Genomic DNA, 22,243 nt, shown 5'->3' on the forward strand with positions numbered 1-22,243 from the left:
CTATTTTTACTTGGATAGCCTGTGAACGCTATGAAAATAACAACAACAAAAAATATATGTGACATATCATATCATAACTCATAATGTTTGTTCCCCTTCTATAACTTATGTGGCCATCTGTGCTAGAGAATGAAACAGCAGTTATTTAGGATTCAGAAATGAGAACAGTGATCATTCCATCAGACATACAGTATATGTATTTGCTATGGCTCAGTCTGAACTACTTTTTTCTTTCCCATTTCTTTCCAAATGTGTGGTGTCTTATTCCTGAGGTCATTTCCTTGTCTGGGAAGAATCAGTTGAAATCATATTTAGCACAATTCAGGGGTTACAATTTTGCATGTATCACAGTGCCTGTGACATGAAGCATAAGCAAAGGCACTCACATTTCCCTATCGGCAAACAACGTATCACAAAACACAATATTGCAATACTCGAGTCAGTGAATCATTATTTTTTTTAAGTCAGAGGACTGACTTGTCACATGGTGAAGAGCAGGTGGCCAGAGAAGGTGGTGTAGCGTTGTGTATTATCATACACCCACGCATTGGCCCTCAGGTTCACATAGACAACATCTCCCACCTCCAGCAGCAGAGAAGCTCCGTTGGAGGAGCTAGTCCAGTGGCTTGGTGTGTGAGTGTAGGCAATGACAACATGCTGTCCATTTTTATGTAGGGTGACTGCTGAGGGTGTGGAGGCATGACCGTTACCTAAGAGAGATACAGCAAAATGGTACACCCCTCTGACTGGAGCTGTGAACACCCCTGTGACAGAAACAAAATAAGAGAGTGAGAGAAAATGTTAAAGAGACCCTATGCAACTTTCTGCAGGAGACGATCGCTCCTTGTTTACATCTGGAAGTCTGAGACGAAGAACCACGCTTGCAATTTATATATTTAAATATAGCCTATACATGTATAAATATACACGCTAAAGCTGTCGGGGAAGCTCTGCAGAGAAAATGCAAGCATAAAACGAAATCGCCGATCCTGCATAGTTCCTCTTTAAATGTTAATATTGAACTAAAAGGACAAAGAAAAGAGCTGGTTTTAGCTAATCTCTTTCCCATGCCATGTTCCATATTTAATATATTATACTGCATGTATGTACCAAGAGGTGTTACATTAGCATTGCTAACAAAGGCAGACTGTTCAACAGTGACACTCAATCAACTACCTGTGTTTTTGTTGTAGCCGTTGCCAATGTTGGATATGACATTTCTGTAGATGAGAGTAGTTGCAGCTGAATAGGGTCCTATATTTCCAGCACCAGATGTTACCACTGAGGCAGAGAACGACACCCTTCTCTCCTCTGTCTCCCTCCTCAGCTCCTCCACCTGGCTCGCCGTGAGGTTCAGATTCATTGCCTGAGCTGAGGACCACACACACACACACACACACACACACACACACACACACACACACACACACATAGATAGAGTCTTGGTTGTGCATTGTCCTATAAGGATATTCTTCTTCACACATCAATCAATACATTCCATAAAAGAGATGCGCATTACAATGTGCGATGTGTGATGTGTGATATGTTATATGTGATGTGAACATCAAATGCTGCTATCTTTTTTATGGAATGTAACATACAACATACAAACATACAAATAACATACAAATAATTAATATATGAAAGAACCACAAAGATGAATTTGGTAATAGAAACTTTCCATACCTTCATTTTCACTTCTTAGTAGTTCCACTAGTCTCTCACTAGTTCTCAATCGGGTCTCCACAGCCTCCATTTGTGTCTTGGTGTGTCTGAGCTCCACTCTCTGCTCCTCTACTGTCATCTCACTGACTCTCAGTCTGGTCTCCATGGCGTCCATTTGTGTCTTGGTGTGTCTGAGCTCCACTCTCTGCTCCACCACCAGAGCGCTCATCTCCCTCAGCACAGTGTGGACGTCAGGCTGGCAGGTTTGTTGGATGGAGGCTGTGTCTGCATCTTCAGTTGTCTGTGCTGCACTCATGACTTCATTTTCTGTGGTCTCTGCTTCACCATAGTGGCCCTGGTGAGTGATGTCATTGTCACTGGTGGTGTCTCCTGTAAGCTGTGTCTCAGCCAAACAGCAGCACAGCAGCACCAGTAGAGCTCCACAAGTCTTCATGATGAAACTGCCTTCTGTCTTCTAATGGTGTATTGATTTGGATTGCTCTTGTTCTCAAACATATATACTGTGACCTGGCTACATATTACCAAGTGGTGTCCTTGGGACATGCAGATATTCATCAAACAAACACAGTCGTAAAGGATGCACACGTGAGATGTAAGCCATGTGACATGTTGTTGAAAGCAGCTCAGGCGTGTGTTATAGGTCAAAGTTGTGCTACTGTCACCATAAATCACCATAAAATCATCTTCAACCCTCTAAGGAAGAGGATGATCTGCCCTTTAGTGATCATTGCAAAGCTACCCTGGTTAGGGTATGCTGCTTGGGCAGTTAAACACAGGAGTAAATGAGTGCTGTTTGTGTAACAGCTGGCCTCTCCTAACCAGACTAGAGGGGCAGGCTAGTGCAGAAAAGAGAAACACGTGTGATTGGCCAGACCCACATTGTTTTTGCTTTTTTAACTGTATTCTATTTATTGATGTGTGTTTATGTGATTAGATGTCTGGTGCAATGGTTGTGTTGTGGATTATGTGCTAACATGCCTGTACTGCACAACAAATGGCCTCTCGAGGACATTAAAGTTTTCTAAGTCTAAGACCCATTTAAGGGTTAAACTTGTTACTGTTAGAGTCAATAGAGGTAGGAACATGTATATGTAGGGATACCTGCTCCCAATAACAACACAGTGTGTGAATATGAAATTATTTTCTTTTGTGCCACTTATGTTTGTGTTGACATGTGTTATTGGTTAGTTATGACAAAGGCAGGTGATAAGGTGTCAATAAGCTCATATCTGCAGTTTTACTATGATCAAAGATTAAATTCCATCACACTCATAAATGAAGGTGTGTATGTGGGTGGTATTATCCATGTTTCCTTGTTGTTTAGTAAAGGGCTCCTGATTCTGGGATGGGACACTGGGTTTCAACACTCAGAGTGAAAATAAATAATGATGTTCTGTAAAGTGATAACTAAAGCCAGAACTTAAATCTCTATCTCTACTGTATGTTTGTTTTGGGGGTTGACATGCTGTATACACCATTCTTGTTCGTTTCTCAGTATTTGTACATTACAATCTCACAAACAAAACACAAACTGTTTGTCATATTCTAAACAGAATGAAAACAATAGTCCTGTTACAAATGTCATCACTGAAAAAAAGGTATTCAAATATCTTACGGAATATCAATCCTTGTGTCATTTCTTTTCAAGACTGACTCCTCACATTGGGAAGAGCAGGTGGCCAGAGAAGGTGGTGTGGCGGTTAGAACTATCACGCACCCAACAGTTGGGCCACAGCTTGACATAGACCACATCTCCCACCTCCAGCAGCAAAGAGGCTCCATTAGAGGATGCTACACTGCCACTTGATTGTTGACTCATAGCAATGACAACATGCTCTCCATTTTTATGTAGAGAGAGTGCTGATGTTGTTGGGGAAGCTCCATAAATAGACACAACAAAGTGGTAGACCCCTCTTACTGGAGCTATGAAGATCCCTGTGACAGACACACATTCAGAGGAGAGAAAAATGAGAAATAACAATAATATATATATATATATTTCAATAGTAGATGATGTAGCACTCATTTTTTGACACACATTGTTTTCATATAGGATACATCATCAGCTAAGATGATCATATGAAAGCCTTACATACACAAAACACTTTTTTGTGGCTGACACAGTATATAGTACATGTATAGCAGATGCTTCTGTCCAAAGTGACTTACAATGACATCAATAAACTTCACATTATCTGAGGTTACTGTGTAAAACTGAAGTCCAGACTGAACATGAGGGGGTATGTCCCCTTTTATAAAATCGAATTTACATACAGCCAATAGCACCAGTTAACATAAGTAATTGGTCTCGTACCTGTGTTTGGATTGTAGGCATTTCCGACATTGGTGAAGACATACTTGTAGACCAGAGTAGTTGCAGCAGAAAAGGGTCCTGTATTTCCAACACCAGATGCCAGCAGTGAGGCAGAGAAGGCCACCCTCCTCTGCTCTCTCTCCCTCCTCAGCTCCTCCACCTGACTCCCCGTGATGTTCACACTGCCTCCTACGGCTCTCACAGCTGCTGCCTGCTCCTCCTGCTTCTCCTTCAGCTCCTGAATAACAGCTCTCTGCTCCTCGACTGTCTTCTCACTGGCTTTCAGTCTGGTCTCCATAGTCTCTGCTTTCTTCTCACTGGCTCTGAGTCTGGTCTCCATAGTCTCTGCTTTCTTCTCGCTTGTTCTCAGTCTGGTCTCCATAGTCTCTGCTTTCTTCTTCATGGCCTCCATTTGTGTCTTAGTGTGACTGAGCTCCACTCTCTGCTCCGTTATCAGAACGCTCATCTCTCTCAGCACAGTGTGGATGTCAGGCTGGCAGGTCTGTTGGGTGGAGGCTGTGGCTGCATCTTCAGTCCTCTGCGCTGCACCCATAACCTCATTTTCTCTGGTCTCTGCTTCACCATAGTGGCCCTGGTGAGTGATGTCATTGTCACTGATGGTGTCTCCTCTAGGCTGTGTCTCAGCCAAACAGCAGCACAGCAGCACCAGTAGAGCTCCACAAGTCTTCATGATGAAACTGGACAATTCTTCTGTCTTCTTTTGTGTACTGACTCTTATTGCTGTAGCTCTCAGACATATATACTGTGACCTGGCTACATATTACCAAGTGGTGTCCTTGGGACATGCAGATATTCATCAGACAAACACAGTCGTAAAGGATGCACACGTGAGATGTAAGCCATGTGACATGTTGTTGAAAGCAGCTCAGGCGTGTGTTATTGGTCAAAGTTGTGCTAATGTCACCATAAATCACCATAAAATCATCTTCAACCCTCTAAGGAAGAGGATGATCTGCCCTTTAGTGATCATTGCAAAGCTACCCTGGTTAGGGTATGCTGCTTGGGCAGTTAAACACAGGAGTAAATGAGTGCTGTTTGTGTAACAGCTGGCCTCTCCTAAACAGACTAGAGGGGCAGGCTAGTGCAGAAAAGAGAAACACGGGTGATTGGCCAGACCCACATTGTTTTTTTTTTTTTTTTTTTTTTAACTGTATTCTATTTATTGATGTGTGTTTATGTGATTAGATGTCTGGTGCAATGTCTGTGTTGTGGATTATGTGTTAACATGCCTGTACTGCACAACAAATGGCCTCTCGAGGACATTAAGGTTTTCTAAGTCTAAGTCTAAGACCCATTTAAGGGTTAAACTTGTTACTGTTAAGAGTCAATTGAGGTAGGAACATGTATATGTAGGGATACCTACATGCTCCCAATAACAACACAGTGTGTGAATATGACATTATTTTCTTTTGTGCCACTTATGTTTGTGTTAACTTGTGTTATTGGTTAGTTATGACAAAGGCAGGTGATAAGGTGTCAATACGCTCATATCTGCAGTTTTACTATGACCAAAGATTAACTTCCATCACACTCATAAATGAAGGTGTGTATGTGGGTGGTATTATCCATGTTTCCTTGTTGTTTAGTAAAGGGCTCCTGATTCTGGGATGGGACACTGGGTTTGTTAAACACGTGCATGAAAAACGTGCCAAGGTTGAAGTGCCAAGGTGCCTATGGGCATGTGTAGGCCTCTGGGTTGAAGTGCCAAGGTGCCAAGGGCATGGGTAGGCCTCAGGGTGCTCCTGCTATTCTTCCTGAAGTGACTGAATGAAATCTCTGTTTTGTATGTTTCTTGTCATACTGTAAACACAGTCAGTTCATCAATGCCTAACGTACGTCATTTGGATAAGGTGTGATGTTGAAACCTTACAGTTATACCATTTGTTACCCCAAGAAAGACTTATTCCTGACCATGCATGAGCTTACTCTCCTCCCATCTGGCAGGTGTTGCAGAAGCCTGCGCTCCTGCACCAGCAGGGTCAGGTAGAGTAGAGCTTCTTCCTCCCTGATGCTGAACTCCACACCACACCACAGCAGCAGGGTCAGGTAGAGTAGAGCTTCTTCCTCCCCCATGCTGAACTCCACTACAGCACCAGCTAGAGCTTCTTCCTACCCCATGCTGAACACATCACAGCAGCAGCAGGGTCAGCTAGAGTAGAGCTTCTTCCTCCCCCATGCTGAACTCCACTACAGCACCAGCTAGAGCTTCTTCCTACCCCATGCTGAACACATCACAGCAGCAGCAGGGTCAGCTAGAGTAGAGCTTCTTCCTACCCCATGCTGAACTCCACTACAGCACCAGCTAGAGCTTCTTCCTCCCCCATGCTGAACTCCACTACAGCACCAGCTAGAGCTTCTTCCTCCCCCATGCTGAACACATCACAGCACAGCAGCAGGGTCAGCTAGAGTAGAGCTTCTTCCTCCCCGATGCTGAACGGTGAACCCCACACCACAGCAGCAGCAGGGTCAGCTAGAGTAGAGCTTCTTCCTCCCTAATGCTGAACTCCACACCACCGCAGCAGCAGGGTCAGGTAGAGTAGAACATCACAGCAGCAGCAGGGTCAGCTAGAGTAGAGCTTCTTCTTCCCCCATGCTGAACCCCACACCACAGCACCATGTATCACTGCACTCATTGCTACACTGTCTCTGTCTGTACTGTTATAGTTACTTGCCTGAACCACATTCAGCCAATTACTATTGATATTGTGCTACCACCTAAAAACATCCTTTAGTGGCTTCAGTGCCCAGCACCCATTCAGTAGTGTCTGCAACTTCAACAGCCAAGCCAGAATCTAACTCCTGTGGCCCGGTAGGTTCCTAAACACATGTGTATGCAGGTGTTGCTGGCCTATATGAATATACTGTAAGTACTATTATATTACTGTAAGTCCTGCTGCGCATCGGGGTCCGGTTCGCCCAGTCGGGACCTATTTCCCGATAATGACTGGTGTTCTGTACATTATCCCTTACATATTAAGTCCTGCAGGATACATAATGTACACCCCCGTCCAACACAGCAGGACGTACGGACAATTCCTATGTCCTTCCAGATACACATTTTCTTGCCGTGAAATATTCTGCTACATAATGTGATGTCATCTCCACTGACTCTTCCAAGTGTTGTTTATGGCATTATGTCATTTTGTTTATTCCTGGTAACGTAATTCACTCTGTCAGAACAGTCTTCCACAGTCTTCCATCAGTGGGCTTGCTCCAGGTGGTTATTGGCTGACACACTGATATGTGTAGTCGTGCAGGCCGTTGCACCAGTTTGTTTTCGTTGTCGTTTGTGCAGTCTGGGCTGTCTACAGACTGTGTTCAGGGGACAGGCAGCTAGCGCATATGAGGACATGTTTGCTGTATGTGTTTTTTTCCCCAGAATTCCTAAACATCATTTAGTCATTATACTGTAGCTACATGTGGACTTCTCCTCTTGTTGCCCATGCCTTCTACCAAGCCTGAAAGCGAAACCATTTTACTTTAGTTATAGTCTGTTAGTCTCGTGGTGTTTATCAAATAATATTTTCAGTGTGTGTGTTTTTGAGAGAGAGAGAGAGAGAGAGAGAGAGAGAGAGAGAGAGAGAACAATAAAAGAGACCGTGATGTCACTGTGACTAGTGTGTCCTGTGACTGTGTAAGGTACTTTTCCATTTGAGGCGTATGTGAACTCAGTAGGGTGGTGATAGCACAGTGGTTAAGGAGCTGGGTTAGCATGCCGCGCCCAGAAAAGTTGTGCGTTCAATTCGCAACAGCCACCGTAGTACCCTTAATCAAGGCACTTAGGTCTGACTTGCTCTGGGGAAACTGATCCTTGCAACAAATGAGATGTGTGTCACTTTGGCTCAAGAGTGGCAGCCAAAGGAATAAGCAAGCAACAACGACACAGGAGAAGTGATGCTGAAATTCTTTATTGTCTCAAAGTGACTCTGGAGTCTTCCTGACCAACTGTGGACCAACGGTGGACCGTAGCTCTGCAGCTCTGCTCCCCGTCATCAGCCATTCTGAACAGAGAAAAGAGTGCTGTATTATACACATATGATATGAACGTACTGTATGTCACCTGCATGTTGTTTAGACGCCATGGTTTAGCCTGCATCTGCTCTGGCTGGTACCTGCAATAACGAGGCTAGTGTCTGTCACTCGCACGTCCCTCAAGGCATACAGAGGGAGGCGCACAGTATCTACGCATTACACAACTACGTCACCCGCTGCCTACCATTATGTAAGGGATAATGTATAGAACGCTGATCATTATCGGGAAATAAGGACCGACAGGGCAAACCGGACCCCGACGCGAAGCGGAGGGGTCTTGTTTAGCCCTGAAGGTCCTTATTTTCCCGATAATGACCTGCGTTCTGTACATTATCCCGCTTATTATACGGCTACTTGCCACATATGTAAACAAATAAACACACAAATACAGTGTAATCACTCACACACATACTGTATATACAATTGCATACATCTATACAGTATAATGACATACACACGTCACATATATAAGCATATATACACAGGCACATCAGGCAACCGAAAAACAATGAATAGCCCTTCTTTGTTGTGACAATACACATGATTGTATTACTGTGCTTATGAATGGAAATTGAAAATTCAAATACCTGCCATTTTTCATTCCCCATTCTGCTGTAGTTTATAACACATTATTAACATGTTGGATGCTACAGAATAGTACAGGTGACAAGGTGTTAGGTGTAAAAAAATCAAAAGGAGTGGACATTTACTTTTGGGTCGATTGTATTTCCAGTTGGTTCACAGGTAGGCCTCAGTCAACCCATATTCATACTTCCGCTGTTTCCGAAATTTCCGCTATTTGAATTGTCACGCCTCAGTCGACCCATATTCATGCTTCCGCTGTTTTGGAAATTTCCGCTATTCGAATTGTCACGCCTCAGTCGACCCATATTCATGCTTCCGGTGTTTTGGAAATTTCCGCTATTCGAATTGTCACGCCTCAGTCGACCCATATTCATGCTTCCGGTGTTTTGGAAATTTCCGCTATTCGAATTGTCACGCCTCAGTCGACCCATATTCATGCTTCCGGTGTTTTGGAAATTTCCGCTATTCGAATTGTCACGCCTCAGTCGACCCATATTCATGTTTCCGCTGTTATGGAAACCTCCGCAATTGGTATTCTGGCCGAAAGCAGGACCTGTTTTGCAATGAGAGGAGTTGGGGGGAGGGAGATGTGAGAGAAAATAAGAGAGAGAGAGAGAGAGAGAGAGAGAGAGAGAGAGAGAGAGAGAGGTTCAGTTCTTTATAAAACAGCCTTCAGGAGCAGCACCTTCTTCACATTACTTCTTTATCATTACAGTTATGACAATGCCATGATCCACAACTATTTCGTGTATTTCTATTGTGTATCCAGGACACTATGCATCCCGATAAAATCCCTTTGGCCTTTGGAATTAAAATAACCTTACATCAACACTATACCCTTCACCATACTAATCAGTTAGCTGTTAGCTAATTAGCTGGTTTCATTCTCATTGAGCTCAATGCAATTCAGCTAATAACTGATATTACTGTAAGCATGCCAAACTCTTAGTATGGTGAAGGGTATAGTGTTGATGTAGGGTTATTTAAATTCCAAAGGCCAAGGAGATTTTATCAGGGTGCATAGTGTCCTGGATCCATTAAATAACTGGCCTTTAAAAATAAAAATAAAAATCCTCTATGGGAAATTAACATGGGCGTTCCAATACTTATGACACCCTATATTTTAAGGAAAACATTTATTTATTTATAATACATTATTCATTCACGAAGAAAATTTATGTCATTAAAGGTTGAATATTTCCTCATTGTTTCATTTAAGGCATTAAGATCAATGTCCAAAAGATTACTTTATATTTAACTTTAAACATGTGTTCCAATACTTTTGGAGGGCACTGTATATAAAATTAAAACTAGGAAAAAAGGAAAAAATGGTAAAAAAAAAAAAAAAGTAAGATAGAAAGGCAGAGCGCAAGAGTATTTACCAAAGAAGTAAAGTAGAGCGCAGATGGTGATGGCGATGGTGAGCTTCATGGTGCCTTCAGAAGGAACAGCAGTGTCGTCCCAACAAAAGTATGGAAACTTCGTCCCCCCAACTGCCCTTAAATAGCCTCCTCATCTCTCATCTTTCTGCTCCCACCCCTCTGTAGGCGTGTGTGTGTCTGTGTCTGTGTCTGTGTGTGTGTGTGTGTGTGTGTGTGTGTGTGTGTGTGTGTGTGTGTGTGTGTGTGTGAGTGTGAGTGTGAGTGTGTGTGTGCGAGAGAAGCAGAAGAAGAGCAATTGCTGTACCATATTGTGACACAGTTGGTGAGGATGTTCTCAATGGTGCCCCTATCTAGAGAGAATACGTCAGCATAAATGCCCCATGTCCACACTCATCAACATATAACACGTCCCAGGGCCCCTAGCTCTATTGGAATCTAGGACTAAATGTAACATAGAAAACCAGTTGGGAACATTACAACTGAGCTTGAATTCAACATGCTTTCATTTTACAGTATACCTTGTCAATTACCAGATGATGTGACTTTGGGATTTGGCCTATTGTTATATTCAGGGATGTAGTGGAGGCTTAACGCAAGTAAACACAGTTTATCCACCTCTGACATTTCAGATGTAGAGTTTATCCACCTCTCATTCGAGTTTTTCCACCCCTCAAAAGAGTATATTCACCAATTTCAACTTTTAACATTCAAAAATCACATTGTATTGGTATTACCCACATTCACAATTTGTTCACTCATCAATATTCTAGGAACCATTTACCACTGGTATTGATATAAACAACCTCCAGCATCATCAAACACATTCTGAATGCTTTTTAAAAATATCTGATACCACATGGCGCATTCCACCTTAAGATCACAGAATTCATAGTTTACCCAGCTCTTATTTTACCACTACATCCCTGGTTATTTATGTCATGTTGAAATCTGTATAGTTGCCTCCATCCTCATGTTACCATGCTTAGCCAGGCCTGTAAACATGCATTTCTATTGTACAGTTCCAGTAACCTTACTGATGACACAAGGTAATACATTTGTTCATATCATTGTGATTTAATTTGTCAATCATTCACATGTCTTTTATATCTCTTGTAGAACATTCTCTCACTAAAGTTAGTCAGTTGCACTCTGGACATTGGAATCAGATACATTTTTGCATATTGTCCAAACTATTCAAAGACTGATTCACATATTTCCCTTTTTAGGCGACAAGTTATTTCAATAATGCTATAGTTCAATTCTTTGTTCTGCTGGATTGGGAATTACACAATAACCTTATCTATTAGCATGGCATGCACATCTCTAATGGAAAGTCAAGCAAAGGAGATAATAGACCGAAACTCTGCAAGCTTCTGAACATCTGCAAGCCTCATGATATAGCTCAAACGTTTGACAATTGTGAAAGAGCTCTGGCCTCATGTCACAATCATCCTCACATACCGTTACTGAAAGTGGAGACAAACGTTTAGACCACCAATATGACCATGTACAGTGAGAAAACAAGTCCATCAATTTAATGAATGTATTAATCCAGTGTATTCATACTTAGGCTGGTCACAATATTCATAAATTCAGATTGATACATTCACACATCACTGATTCATCCCTTCATCTAGCAATCCTTGAGGTTGAGGAAGAAGCAATCATGCTTTTTCAAAGCATTGATCCCTCTCTCACGTCACACACACACACACACACACATATACACAGGCACATATGATGTGCATATACTGTATACTGTACATATCAGGACATATGAGGGTGTGAATAAATGCATGTGTGTACATGTGTGGATGTGTGCTGGAAGTGTACACTCCAGTGCTTGAAGTGGAGAAAAATGGTGCCGGTACTCATCATGATCCTACGGTGTATCGATATCAGCATATACTGTATGTGTATATTTGACTGTACACATTTGAACTGTAGATTTTGTTGTTGAGTGAAGGGCTGCCGGTAGAGGATGACTGAAATGTAATTTTCTACATGTTTAAGCACACAGACACACGCACATGCACATGTGCTGATTTGCGGTACGAAACCGATAAAGAAGCTACCCTCTCTTGTGTCTGTGAGTGACACACAATGACACAAGTGGCCTTATCTATCAGTACCACATGCAGAGCTGTAAGGTGAAGTACAGTTGAGCAAAGGCAACAAAAAACACAGAGTCTAAAATGTACAGTGAGAAAACAAGTCCATCAATTTCATTTATTCATATTAATCCAGTGTATTCATACTTGCTGGTCACAATACTCATACATTCAGATCGATACATTCACACATCACTGATTCATCCCTTCATCTAGCAATCCTTGAGGTTGAGGAAGAAACCATCGTGCTTTTTTAAAGCATTGATCCCTCTCTCACACACACATACTGTACACACAGGCACATGTGATGTGCATATATGTATACTATACATATCAGGACATATGAGGGTGTGAATAAATGCATGTGTGGATGTGTGCTGGAAGTGTACACTCCAGTGCTTGAAGTGGAGAAAAATGGTGCCAGTACTCATCATGATCCATACGGTGTATTGATATCAGCAATGTATCAGCTAGTAGTAAGACATCAAAATCCTACTCACAAGGCTGGTAAGGATCTTGATATGATTCTGCTACGTAACTGTACTGTAGACAACGTTTGGGTTAATCCTCTACATGTATCAGATCATTACTTCATTAGATTCTCTGTGCGTCTCCTTGATAACCCTACAGTTCCTGCTCCGACGATGTCATTCCGACGGAACCTCAGAAGCCTCTCAAGTGAACATTTTGCAACATTAGTAACTTCTGCTCTACCTATTCCGAGTTCATTCTCATCACTTGAGGTTAATGACGCTACAGAGACTCTTTGCTCTACACTGGCATCCTGTCTGAATGTAGCATGTCCTCTTTCCACAAGACCCACTCGTTCTAAACCTCGCCATCCATGGCTGACAAACAGTATACGCTCAGTTCGCAAGGAACTTAGAGCTGCTGAAAGGAAATGGCATAAATCTGGAGATAGAAATGATCTTAGTAAATACCAGTCTATGCTTTCATCTTTTTCATCCACTGTCACACTTGCAAAAAGAACATACTATCAGAGTAAGATTGAGAACGCCACTGACAGCAGAAAACTTTTTTCTACGTTCAAGTCTCTTCTCAATCCTCCACCACCGCCATCAGCTACTTCACTGTCAGCAGATGACTTTGCAACATTTTTCACTGAGAAAGTTGCTAAGATAAGTGCTCAGTTTGATGACCCTGTAAGAAGGACTCTGCCTGGTGTTAACAAGATGCCATCATTGGACTTTTTCTCTCCTCTTGATGAGGAAGCGGTCTCTCAACTGCTTCAGCGAAGCCGTCCAACAACATGCCCTTTGGATCCTGTCCCGTCTACTCTCCTGCAGTCTATAGCACCCGCTATTATACCGGCAGTCACACATGTATTTAATACTTCACTCAGTTCTGGAATAGTTCCTTCTTCTTTTAAACAGGCAAGAATTACACCTTTGCTGAAGAAAAGTACACTTAATTCAACTGATGTGAAGAACTACAGACCTGTCTCCCTACTTCCTTTCTTGTCAAAGGTTTTGGAGAAAGTGGTCTTCAAGCAAATGTGTGACTTCCTCTATCAGAATAACCTACTAGACCCTATGCAGTCTGGTTTCAAGAGTGGTCATTCTACTGAAACTGCTCTTCTATCTGTGACTGAAGCATTGAGAGTAGCCAAGTCCTCTGCTCAGTCATCAGTGTTAATTCTGTTAGATTTATCTGCAGCCTTTGATACGGTTAACCATGACATTCTCCTTTCTACACTATATGAACTGGGAATTTCTGGGAAAGCTCTTGACTGGTTCAAATCTTACCTTAAAGGGATATTCCGCCATTTTTGGAAATACGCTCATTTTCCACCTCCCCTCGAGCAAAACAATCGATATTTACCTTGTTCCCGTTCATCCAGCCATTCTGTGAGTCTGGCGATACAACTTTTAGCTTCAGCCTAGCATAGATCACTGAATCGGATTAGACCATTAGCTTCTCGCCTGCTAGCTTCATGTTTAAAAGTGACTAAGATTTCTGATAATTTTCCCATTTAAAACGCATCTCCTCTCAAGTTAGAAAGTGCAATAAGACCAACTGAAAATGAAACCTGGCGTTTTTCTAGGCTGATTCGACATGGAACTACACTCTCATCTGGCGTAATAATCAAGCCAACTTGCAAACGTACCATAGGCGCAGTGATATCGTACGCAGCATCTGAAAATAGTCCCCATAGACATCAAGCAGTAGTAGTGCCAGTAGCTGCAAGTTGCCTTGATTATTACGCCAGATGAGAATGTAGTTCCATGTCAAATCAGCCTAGAAAAACGGCAGGGTTCATTTTCAGTTGGTCTTATTGCACTTTCTAACTTGAGAGGACACACGTTTTAAATGGGAAAATTACCAGAAATATTAGTCACTTTTAAACATGAAGCTAGCAGGCGAGAAGCTAATGGTCTAATCCGATTCAATGATCTATGCTAGGCTGAAGCTAAAAGTTGTATCGCCAGACTCACAGAATGGCTGGATGAACGGGAACAAGGTAAATATCGATTGTTTTGCTCGAGGGAAGGTGGAAAATGAGCGTATTTCCAAAAATGGCGGAATATCCCTTTAAAGGGCGTTCTTTCAGCGTGTCTTGGCAGGGACAGATATCAAAGTCTCATGACCTCACTACAGGAGTCCCTCAAGGGTCAGTATTAGGGCCCCTCCTTTTCTCTATTTACACCACTTCTTTAGGTAGGATTATTCGCTCTCATGGATTTGAATATCATTGCTATGCGGACGACACTCAACTTTTCCTATCCTTCCCACCTGAGGACTCTAGTGTTTCCCATCGGATCTCTGCATGCCTGAAGGATATTTCAATCTGGATGAAGGATCAGCACCTTCAGCTTAATCTTTCAAAAACTGAGCTCTTGGTGTTTCCAGCAAAAACAGCCATTCCCCAACAGATGAACATCCAGCTTGATTCATCCTCATTGACTCCAACTAGATCGGCACGTAACTTGGGTGTCATAATTGATGACCAACTTACTTTCTCTGAGCATGTTGCCTCAATTGCAAAGTCATGTCGGTACACCCTGTACAACATTAGGAAGATCAGACCTTATCTGACACAAGATTCCACTCAGCTTCTTGTACAGGCAATGGTTATCTCCAAGCTGGACTACTGCAATTCCCTGTTAGCTGGCCTACCTGCTTGCGTATTAAGACCACTACAGTTGATTCAGAATGCTGCAGCACGACTGGTCTTCAATCAGCCAAAGAGGACACATGTAACCCCTCTCCTAGTTACTCTCCACTGGCTCCCTATAGTAGCCAGAATTAAATTTAAATCTCTCACTCTGGCCTATAGGACACTGACTGGATCTGCTCCTAGCTACTTCAGTTCTTTGATCAAGATGTACATTCCCAACCGCCCATTGCGATCTTCTGAGGAGCATCTGTTATGTCGACAAACCATTCATGCTAGGTCAAACTGTAGATCCTATTCTTCAGTGGTTCCGTGTTGGTGGAATGAGTTGCCCAGTGCTCTCCGTTCCAGCAACAGTTTTGGATCTTTCAAGAGGGGTCTTAAGGCATATTTGTTTAATATGCACTTAGTCTTTTGAGCGTTTGTTATGTGTTATGGTTTGTATAATAGTATTGTTTTATTACAATTTGTCCATTGTTAGAATTTGACATTTATTCTGCTATTGTCCTTAAATTTAGCCATACCATACTATATAGTTATTATTATAATTAACTGAGTGACGTATTTGATTGCAATTCTCATTTCATTGTTTTATTTCTCATTAGGTTAGTACTTAATTGATTGTTTATTGATAATATTGCTATTCTCCCTTTTTGTAATTGTTCACTGTTATTTAATTTGTATTGTTATTTATTTGTATGTCGCTTTGGACAAAGGCGTCTGCTAAATAACCATAACCATAACCATAACCATAACCAAAAAGGCTATATATTCTTATTTTTTAGATACAATATTATAGATATTGGTGATGAATGACAGTGTGCTTACTGCTTAGGCCTACAGACCTGCAAACTGAGAAGGACTGAGAAACCCAGTTATTGTGTGTTTTATTTCCTTGTTTAGTGAAGTGCTCCTGTTTTAAGCACAGGTACTAGGCTGCTGGGTACAATGTGCCTGCCCCTTGCAATCACACATACATTATATCCTAATAGATATCCAAGGAGTGACTATGGTGGTGAGAGAGAGAGAGAGAGAGAGAGAGAGAGAGAGAGAGAGAGAGAGAGAGAGAGAGAGAGAGAGAGAGAGAGAGTGTGTGTGTGTGTGTGTGTGAGAGAGAGAGAGAGAAGCAGAAGAAGAGCAATTGCTGTACCATATTGTGACACAGTTGGTGAGGATGTTCTCGATGGTGCCCCTATCAAGAGGGAATAAGTCAGCATATATGCCCCATGTCCACACGACCATCATCATATAACACGTCCCAGGGCCCCAAGCTCTATTGGAATCTAGGACTAAATGCCCCATGTCCACACTACCATCAACATATAACATGTCCCAGGGCCCCAAGCTCTATTGGAATCTAGGACTAAATGTAACATAGAAAACCAGTTGGGAACATTACAGCTGAGCTTGAATTGAACATGCTTTCATTTTTTACCTTGTCAATTACCAGATTATGTTATTTTGGGATTTGGCCTATTGTTATATTCAGGGATGTAGTGGAGGCTTAACACAAGTAAACACAGTTTATCCACCTATTATATACACCTATATAATTTCAGATATAGAGTTTATCCACCTCTCATTCGAGTTTTTCCACCCCTCAAAAGAGTATATTCACCTATTTCAACTTTTAACATTCAAAAATCACACTGTATTGGTATTACCCACATCAACACTCTAGGAACCATTTACCACTGGTATTGATATAAACAACCTCCAGCATCATCAAACATATTCTGAATGCTTTTTGAAAATATCTGATGCCACATGGCGCAGTCCACCTTAAGATCACAGAATTCATAGTTTACCCAGCTCTTATTTTACCACTACATCCCTGGTTATTTATGTCATGTTGAAATCTGTATAGTTGCCTCCATCCTCATGTTACCATGCTTAGCCAGGCCTGTAAACATGCATTTCTATTGTACAGTTCCAGTAACCTTACTGATGACACAAGGTAATACATTTGTTTATATCATTGTGATTTAATTTGTCAATCATTCACATGTCTTTTATATCTTTTGTAGAACATTCTCTCACTAAAGTTAGTCAGTTGCACTCTGGACATTGGAATCAGATACATTTTTACATATTGTCCAAGGTACTGTATTCAAAGACTGATTCACATATTTCCCTTTTTAGGCGACAAGTTATTTCAATAATGCTATAGTTCAATTCTTTGTTCTGCTGGATTGGGAATTACACAATAACCTTATCTATTAACATGGCATGCACATCTCTAATGGAAAGTCATGCAAAGGAGATAATAGACCGAAACTCTGCAAGCTTCTGAACATCTGCAAGCCTCATGATATAGCTCAAACGTTTGACAATTGTGAAAGAGCTCTGGCCTCGTGTCACAATCATCCTCACATACCGTTACTGAAAGTGGAGACAAACGTTTAGACCACCAATCTGACCATGTACAGTGAGAAAACAAGTCCATCAATTTAATGAATGTATTAATCCAGTGTATTCATACTTAGGCTGGTCACAATATTCATAAATTCAGATTGATACATTCACACATCACTGATTCATCCCTTCATCTAGCAATCCTTGAGGTTGAGGAAGAAGCAATCATGCTTTTTCAAAGCATTGATCCCTCTCTCACGTCACACACACACACACACACACACACACATATACACAGGCACATGATGTGCATATACTGTATACTATACATATCAGGACATATGAGGGTGTGAATAAATGCCTGTGTGTACATGTGTGGATGTGTGCTGGAAGTGTACACTCCAGTGCTTGAAGTGGAGAAAAATGGTTCCAGTACTCATCATGATCCATACGGTGTATTGATATCAGCAAATGTATCAGCTAGTAAGACATCAAATAGGCTATACACTTATTTTTTAGATACAATATTATAGATATTGGTGATGAATGACAGTGTGCTTACTGCTTAGGCCTACAGACCTGTAAACTGAGAAGGACTGTGTTTTATTTCCTTGTTTAGTGAAGTGTTCCTGTTTTAAGCACAGGTACTAGGCTACTGGGTACAATATGCCTGCCCCTTGCAATCACACACACATTATATCCTAATAGATATCCAAGGAGTGACAAGGTGGTGAGAGAGAGAGAGAGAGAGAGAGAGAGAGAGAGAGTGTGTGTGTGTGTGTGTGTGTGTGTGTGTGTGGAGAAAAAGGCTATTTCATTCACAGTCAGAGCAAAAGTGTAATATCATAAATGAACTAAATGCTCATAAATGAACTACAGCTGTCCTTGAGTTTAGAGCGTCCAGAATCACTGTAAGATTTCCTCCTCAGCAGGCCAGGTGAGAAAGCCCTTTCCTTCCCTGGAGACTAACAGAACTCACGGAGCAGCATTTGTCTCCCTCTGCTGTTGAATAATTGCAATTGGAAATAACATAAAATAAACTCCAAGATTATGTTCTTTGGATGTTATTGGTGTTAGGTGCATTGTCTCTCACCATATGATTCTCCTCTTGCACAAAGGGGAGTCTAGCTGTTAAATTGTATAGCAGTGAGTTGTCGTGTCCATGTTTACTTGTTGCTGAAGTGCTCCTGTTTCAGGGAAGGGACATCGGGCTGCTGATCACCCATATCCTGAAAGATGTCTTGAGTGTATGTGGTGTGTGTGTGTGTGTGTGTGTGTGTGTGTGTGTTTGTGTGTGTGTCTATATGCACGTGTTGGGCTTTTTCACCCATACGGTCTGGGCAATCCAAACTTTTCTCATCTGAAAAAAAAAACTTCTTAAAAAATATCTTAGGAGTGACTATGGTGGTGTGTGTGTGTGTGTGTGTGTGTGGCCAGGCAGGTTCCTAAAAACATGTGTATGCAGGGGTTGCTGGCCTATATGAATATAAGTACTGTTGCTATATTAAGCCCTGCTGCGCATCGGGGTCCGGTTCGCCCTGTCGGGACATAATCCCGATAATGACTGGTGTTCAATACATTATCCCTTACATATTAAGTCCTGCAGGATACGTCCCCGTCCAACACAGCAGGACGTACGGACAATCCCTATGTACTTTTCTTGCAGTGAAATATTCTGCTACATGATGTGATGTCATCTCCACTGACTCTTCCAAGTGTTGTTTTTGGCAGTATGTCATTTTGTTTATTCCTGGTAACGTAACTCACTCTGTCAGAACAGTCTTCCACATCTCATTTTTACTTTTTATTATTGGGCTTGCTCCAGATGGTGATTGGCTGGCACACTGATATGTAGTCGTGCAGGCTGTTGCACCAGTTTGTTTTCGTTGTCGTTTGTGCAGTCTGGGCTGTCTACAGACCGTGTTCAGGAGACAGGCAGCTAGCGCATATGAGGACATGTTTGCTGTATGTGTTTGTGTTTTTTGTACATTTTTGTCAATGCTGACTTTTCCCAGAATTCCTAAACATCATTTAGTCATTATATAGCCACATGTGGACTTCTCCTCTTGTTGCCCATGCCTTACCAAGCCTGCAAGCGAAGCCATTTTAATTTAGTTATAGTCTGTTAGTCTCGTGGTATTTCACTTTAGCAAATAATATTTTCAGTGTGTGTGTTTTTGAGAGAGAGAGAGAGAGAGAGAGAGAGAGAGAGAACAAGAAAAGAGACCGTGATGTCACTGTGACTGTGTAAGGTACTTTTCCATTTGAGGCATATGTGAACTCAGTAGGGTGGTGATAGCACAGTGGTTAAGGAGCTGGGTTAGCATGCCGCGCCCAGAAAAGTTGTGCGTTCAATTCGCAACAGCCACCGTAGTACCCTTAATCAAGGCACTTAGGTCTGACTTGCTCTGGGGAAACTGTTCCTTGCAACAATTGAGATGTGTGTCACTTTGGCTCAAGAGTGGCAGCCAAAGGAATAAGCAAGCAACAACAACACAGGAGAAGTGATGCTGAAATTCTTTATTGTGTCAAAGTGACTCTGGAGTCTTCCTGACCAACTGTGGACCAACTGTGGACCGTAGCTCTGCAGCTCTGCTCCCCGTCATCAGCAATCCTAAACAGAGAGAAGAGTGCAGTACAATACACATACCGTACATATGCACATACTGTATGTCACCTGCATGTTGTTTAGACGCCATGATTTAGACTGCATCTGCTTTGGCTGGTACCTGCAATAACGAGGCTAGTGTCTGTCACTCACACGTCCCTCAAGGCATACAGAGGGAGGTGTATCTACAACTACTTCACCCGCTGCCTATCATTATGTAAGTAATAATGTATAGAACGCTGGTCATTATCGGGAAATAAGGACCGACAGGGCGAACCGGTCTTGTTTCGCCCTGAAGGTCCTTATTTTCCCGATAATGACCTGCGTTCTATACATTATCCCGCTTATTATACAGCTACTTGCCACATATGTAAACAAATATACACACAAATACAGTGTAATCACTCACACACATAGGCTACTGTAGCCTATATACAATTGCATACATCTATACAGTATGACATACACACGTCATATATATAAACACATATTCACAGGCACATAACCACATCAGGCAACAGAAAAACAATGAATAGCCCTTCTTTGTTGTGACAATACACCTGATTATGAACGGAAATTGTAAATTCAAATACCTGCATTTCCAGTTGGTAGAGGTAGGCCTCAGTCAACCCATATTCATACTTCCGCTGTTTCCGAAATTTCCGCTATTCGAATTGTCACGCCTCAGTCGACCCATATTCATGCTTCCGCTGTTTCCGAAATTTCCGCTATTGGTATTGTCACGCCTCAGTCGACCCATATTCATGCTTCCGCTGTTTCCGAAATTTCCGCTGTTCGAATTGTCACGCCTCAGTCGACCCATATTCATGCTTCCGCTGTTTTGGAAACCTCCGCTATTGGTATTCTGGCCTAAAGCAGGACCTGTTTTGCAATGAGAGGAGTTGGGGTGAGGGAGATGTGAGAGAAAATAAGAGAGAGAGAGAGAGAGAGAGAGAGAGAGAGAGAGGTTCAGTTCTTTATAAAACAGCCTTCAGGAGCAGCACCTTCTTCACATTATTTTTTTATCATTACAGTTATGACAATGCCATGATCCACAACTATTTCGTATATTTCTATTGTGTATGTGTGAGAGAATAATTATTTACAATAATTCACAAAAAATATATTGCATCAATTGTATATTGCTTGTCATATATAAAATTAAAACTAGGAAAAAAGGAAAAAATGGTAAAAAAAAAAAGTAAGATAGAAAGGCAGAGCGCAAGAGTATTTACCAAAGAAGTAAAGTAGAGCGCAGATGGTGATGGCGATGGTGAGCTTCATGGTGCCTTCAGAAGGAACAGCAGTGTCGTCCCAACAACAGAATGGAAACTTCGTCCCCCCAGCTGCCCTTAAATAGCCCCCTCATCTCTCATCTCTCTGCTCCCACCTCTCTGTAGGTGTGTGTGTGTGTGTGTGTGTGTGTGTGTGTGTGTGTGTGTGTGTGTGTGTGTGTGTGTGTGTGTGTGTGCGAGAGAAGCAGAAGAAGAGCAATTGCTGTACCATATTGTGACACAGTTGGTGAGGATGCTCTCGATGGTGCCCCTTTCTAGAGAGAATAAGTCAGCATGAATGCCCAACCCATGTCCACACAACCATCATCATATAACATGTCCCAGGGCCCCAAGCTCTATTGGAATCTAGGACTAAATGTAACATAGAAAACCAGTTGGGAACATTTCAGCTGAGCTTGAACTCAACATGCTTTCATTTTATACCTTGTCAATTACCAGATGATGTGATTTTGGGATTTGGCCTATTGTTATATTCAGGGATATAGTGGAGGCTTAACGCAAGTAAACACAGTTTATCCACCTCTGAAATTTCAGATATAGAGTTTATCCACCTCTCATTTGAGTTTATCCACCCCTCAAAAGAGTACATTCACCAATTTCAACTTTTAACATTCAAAAATCACATTGTATTGGTATTACCCACATTCACAATTTGTTCACTCATCAAAACTCTAGGAACCATTTACCACTGGTATTGATATAAACAACCTCCAGCATC

General features: G+C 41.9%; 2 protein-coding genes and 2 long non-coding RNA genes across 4 annotated transcripts in view; all 4 read right to left on the reverse strand.

The window, feature by feature from the left end:
• The window catches only part of LOC134064406 (uncharacterized), a 2,420-nt gene extending 301 nt beyond the window's left edge, over positions 1-2,119 (reverse strand). Inside the window, exons 1-3 of the mRNA XM_062520322.1 lie at positions 1,687-2,119; positions 1,177-1,371; positions 1-764 (exon numbers count right to left, since the gene is read on the reverse strand). The exon at positions 1-764 is cut by the window's left edge and continues 301 nt beyond it. Coding sequence (XP_062376306.1) covers positions 481-764; positions 1,177-1,371; positions 1,687-2,119 — 912 coding nt within the window. The 3' untranslated portion in view covers positions 1-480. The remainder of the gene's footprint in view (positions 765-1,176; positions 1,372-1,686) is intronic.
• Positions 2,120-3,343: 1,224 nt separating this feature from the next.
• Positions 3,344-6,094, reverse strand: LOC134064407 (multimerin-2-like). The gene is made up of 3 exons (XM_062520323.1): positions 5,948-6,094; positions 4,001-4,634; positions 3,344-3,621 (listed from the first exon to the last, which is right to left on the reverse strand). Exons 1-3 carry the CDS (start codon positions 6,092-6,094, stop codon positions 3,344-3,346), a joined length of 1,059 nt encoding a protein of 352 aa, XP_062376307.1.
• Positions 6,095-7,912: 1,818 nt separating this feature from the next.
• On the reverse strand, positions 7,913-10,099 carry LOC134064327 (uncharacterized). Its single transcript, XR_009936279.1, has 3 exons — positions 10,021-10,099; positions 8,764-9,191; positions 7,913-8,022 (listed from the first exon to the last, which is right to left on the reverse strand). It is a non-coding gene; the product is annotated as an uncharacterized LOC134064327 (long non-coding RNA).
• Positions 10,100-20,127: 10,028 nt separating this feature from the next.
• Positions 20,128-21,599, reverse strand: LOC134063881 (uncharacterized). Its single transcript, XR_009936209.1, has 3 exons — positions 21,466-21,599; positions 20,824-21,112; positions 20,128-20,236 (listed from the first exon to the last, which is right to left on the reverse strand). It is a non-coding gene; the product is annotated as an uncharacterized LOC134063881 (long non-coding RNA).
• Between the last annotated feature and the right edge of the window lie 644 nt (positions 21,600-22,243).

This window comes from Sardina pilchardus, chromosome 18 (assembly GCF_963854185.1).
Source record: "Sardina pilchardus chromosome 18, fSarPil1.1, whole genome shotgun sequence".
NCBI lineage: Eukaryota > Metazoa > Chordata > Actinopteri > Clupeiformes > Clupeidae > Sardina > Sardina pilchardus.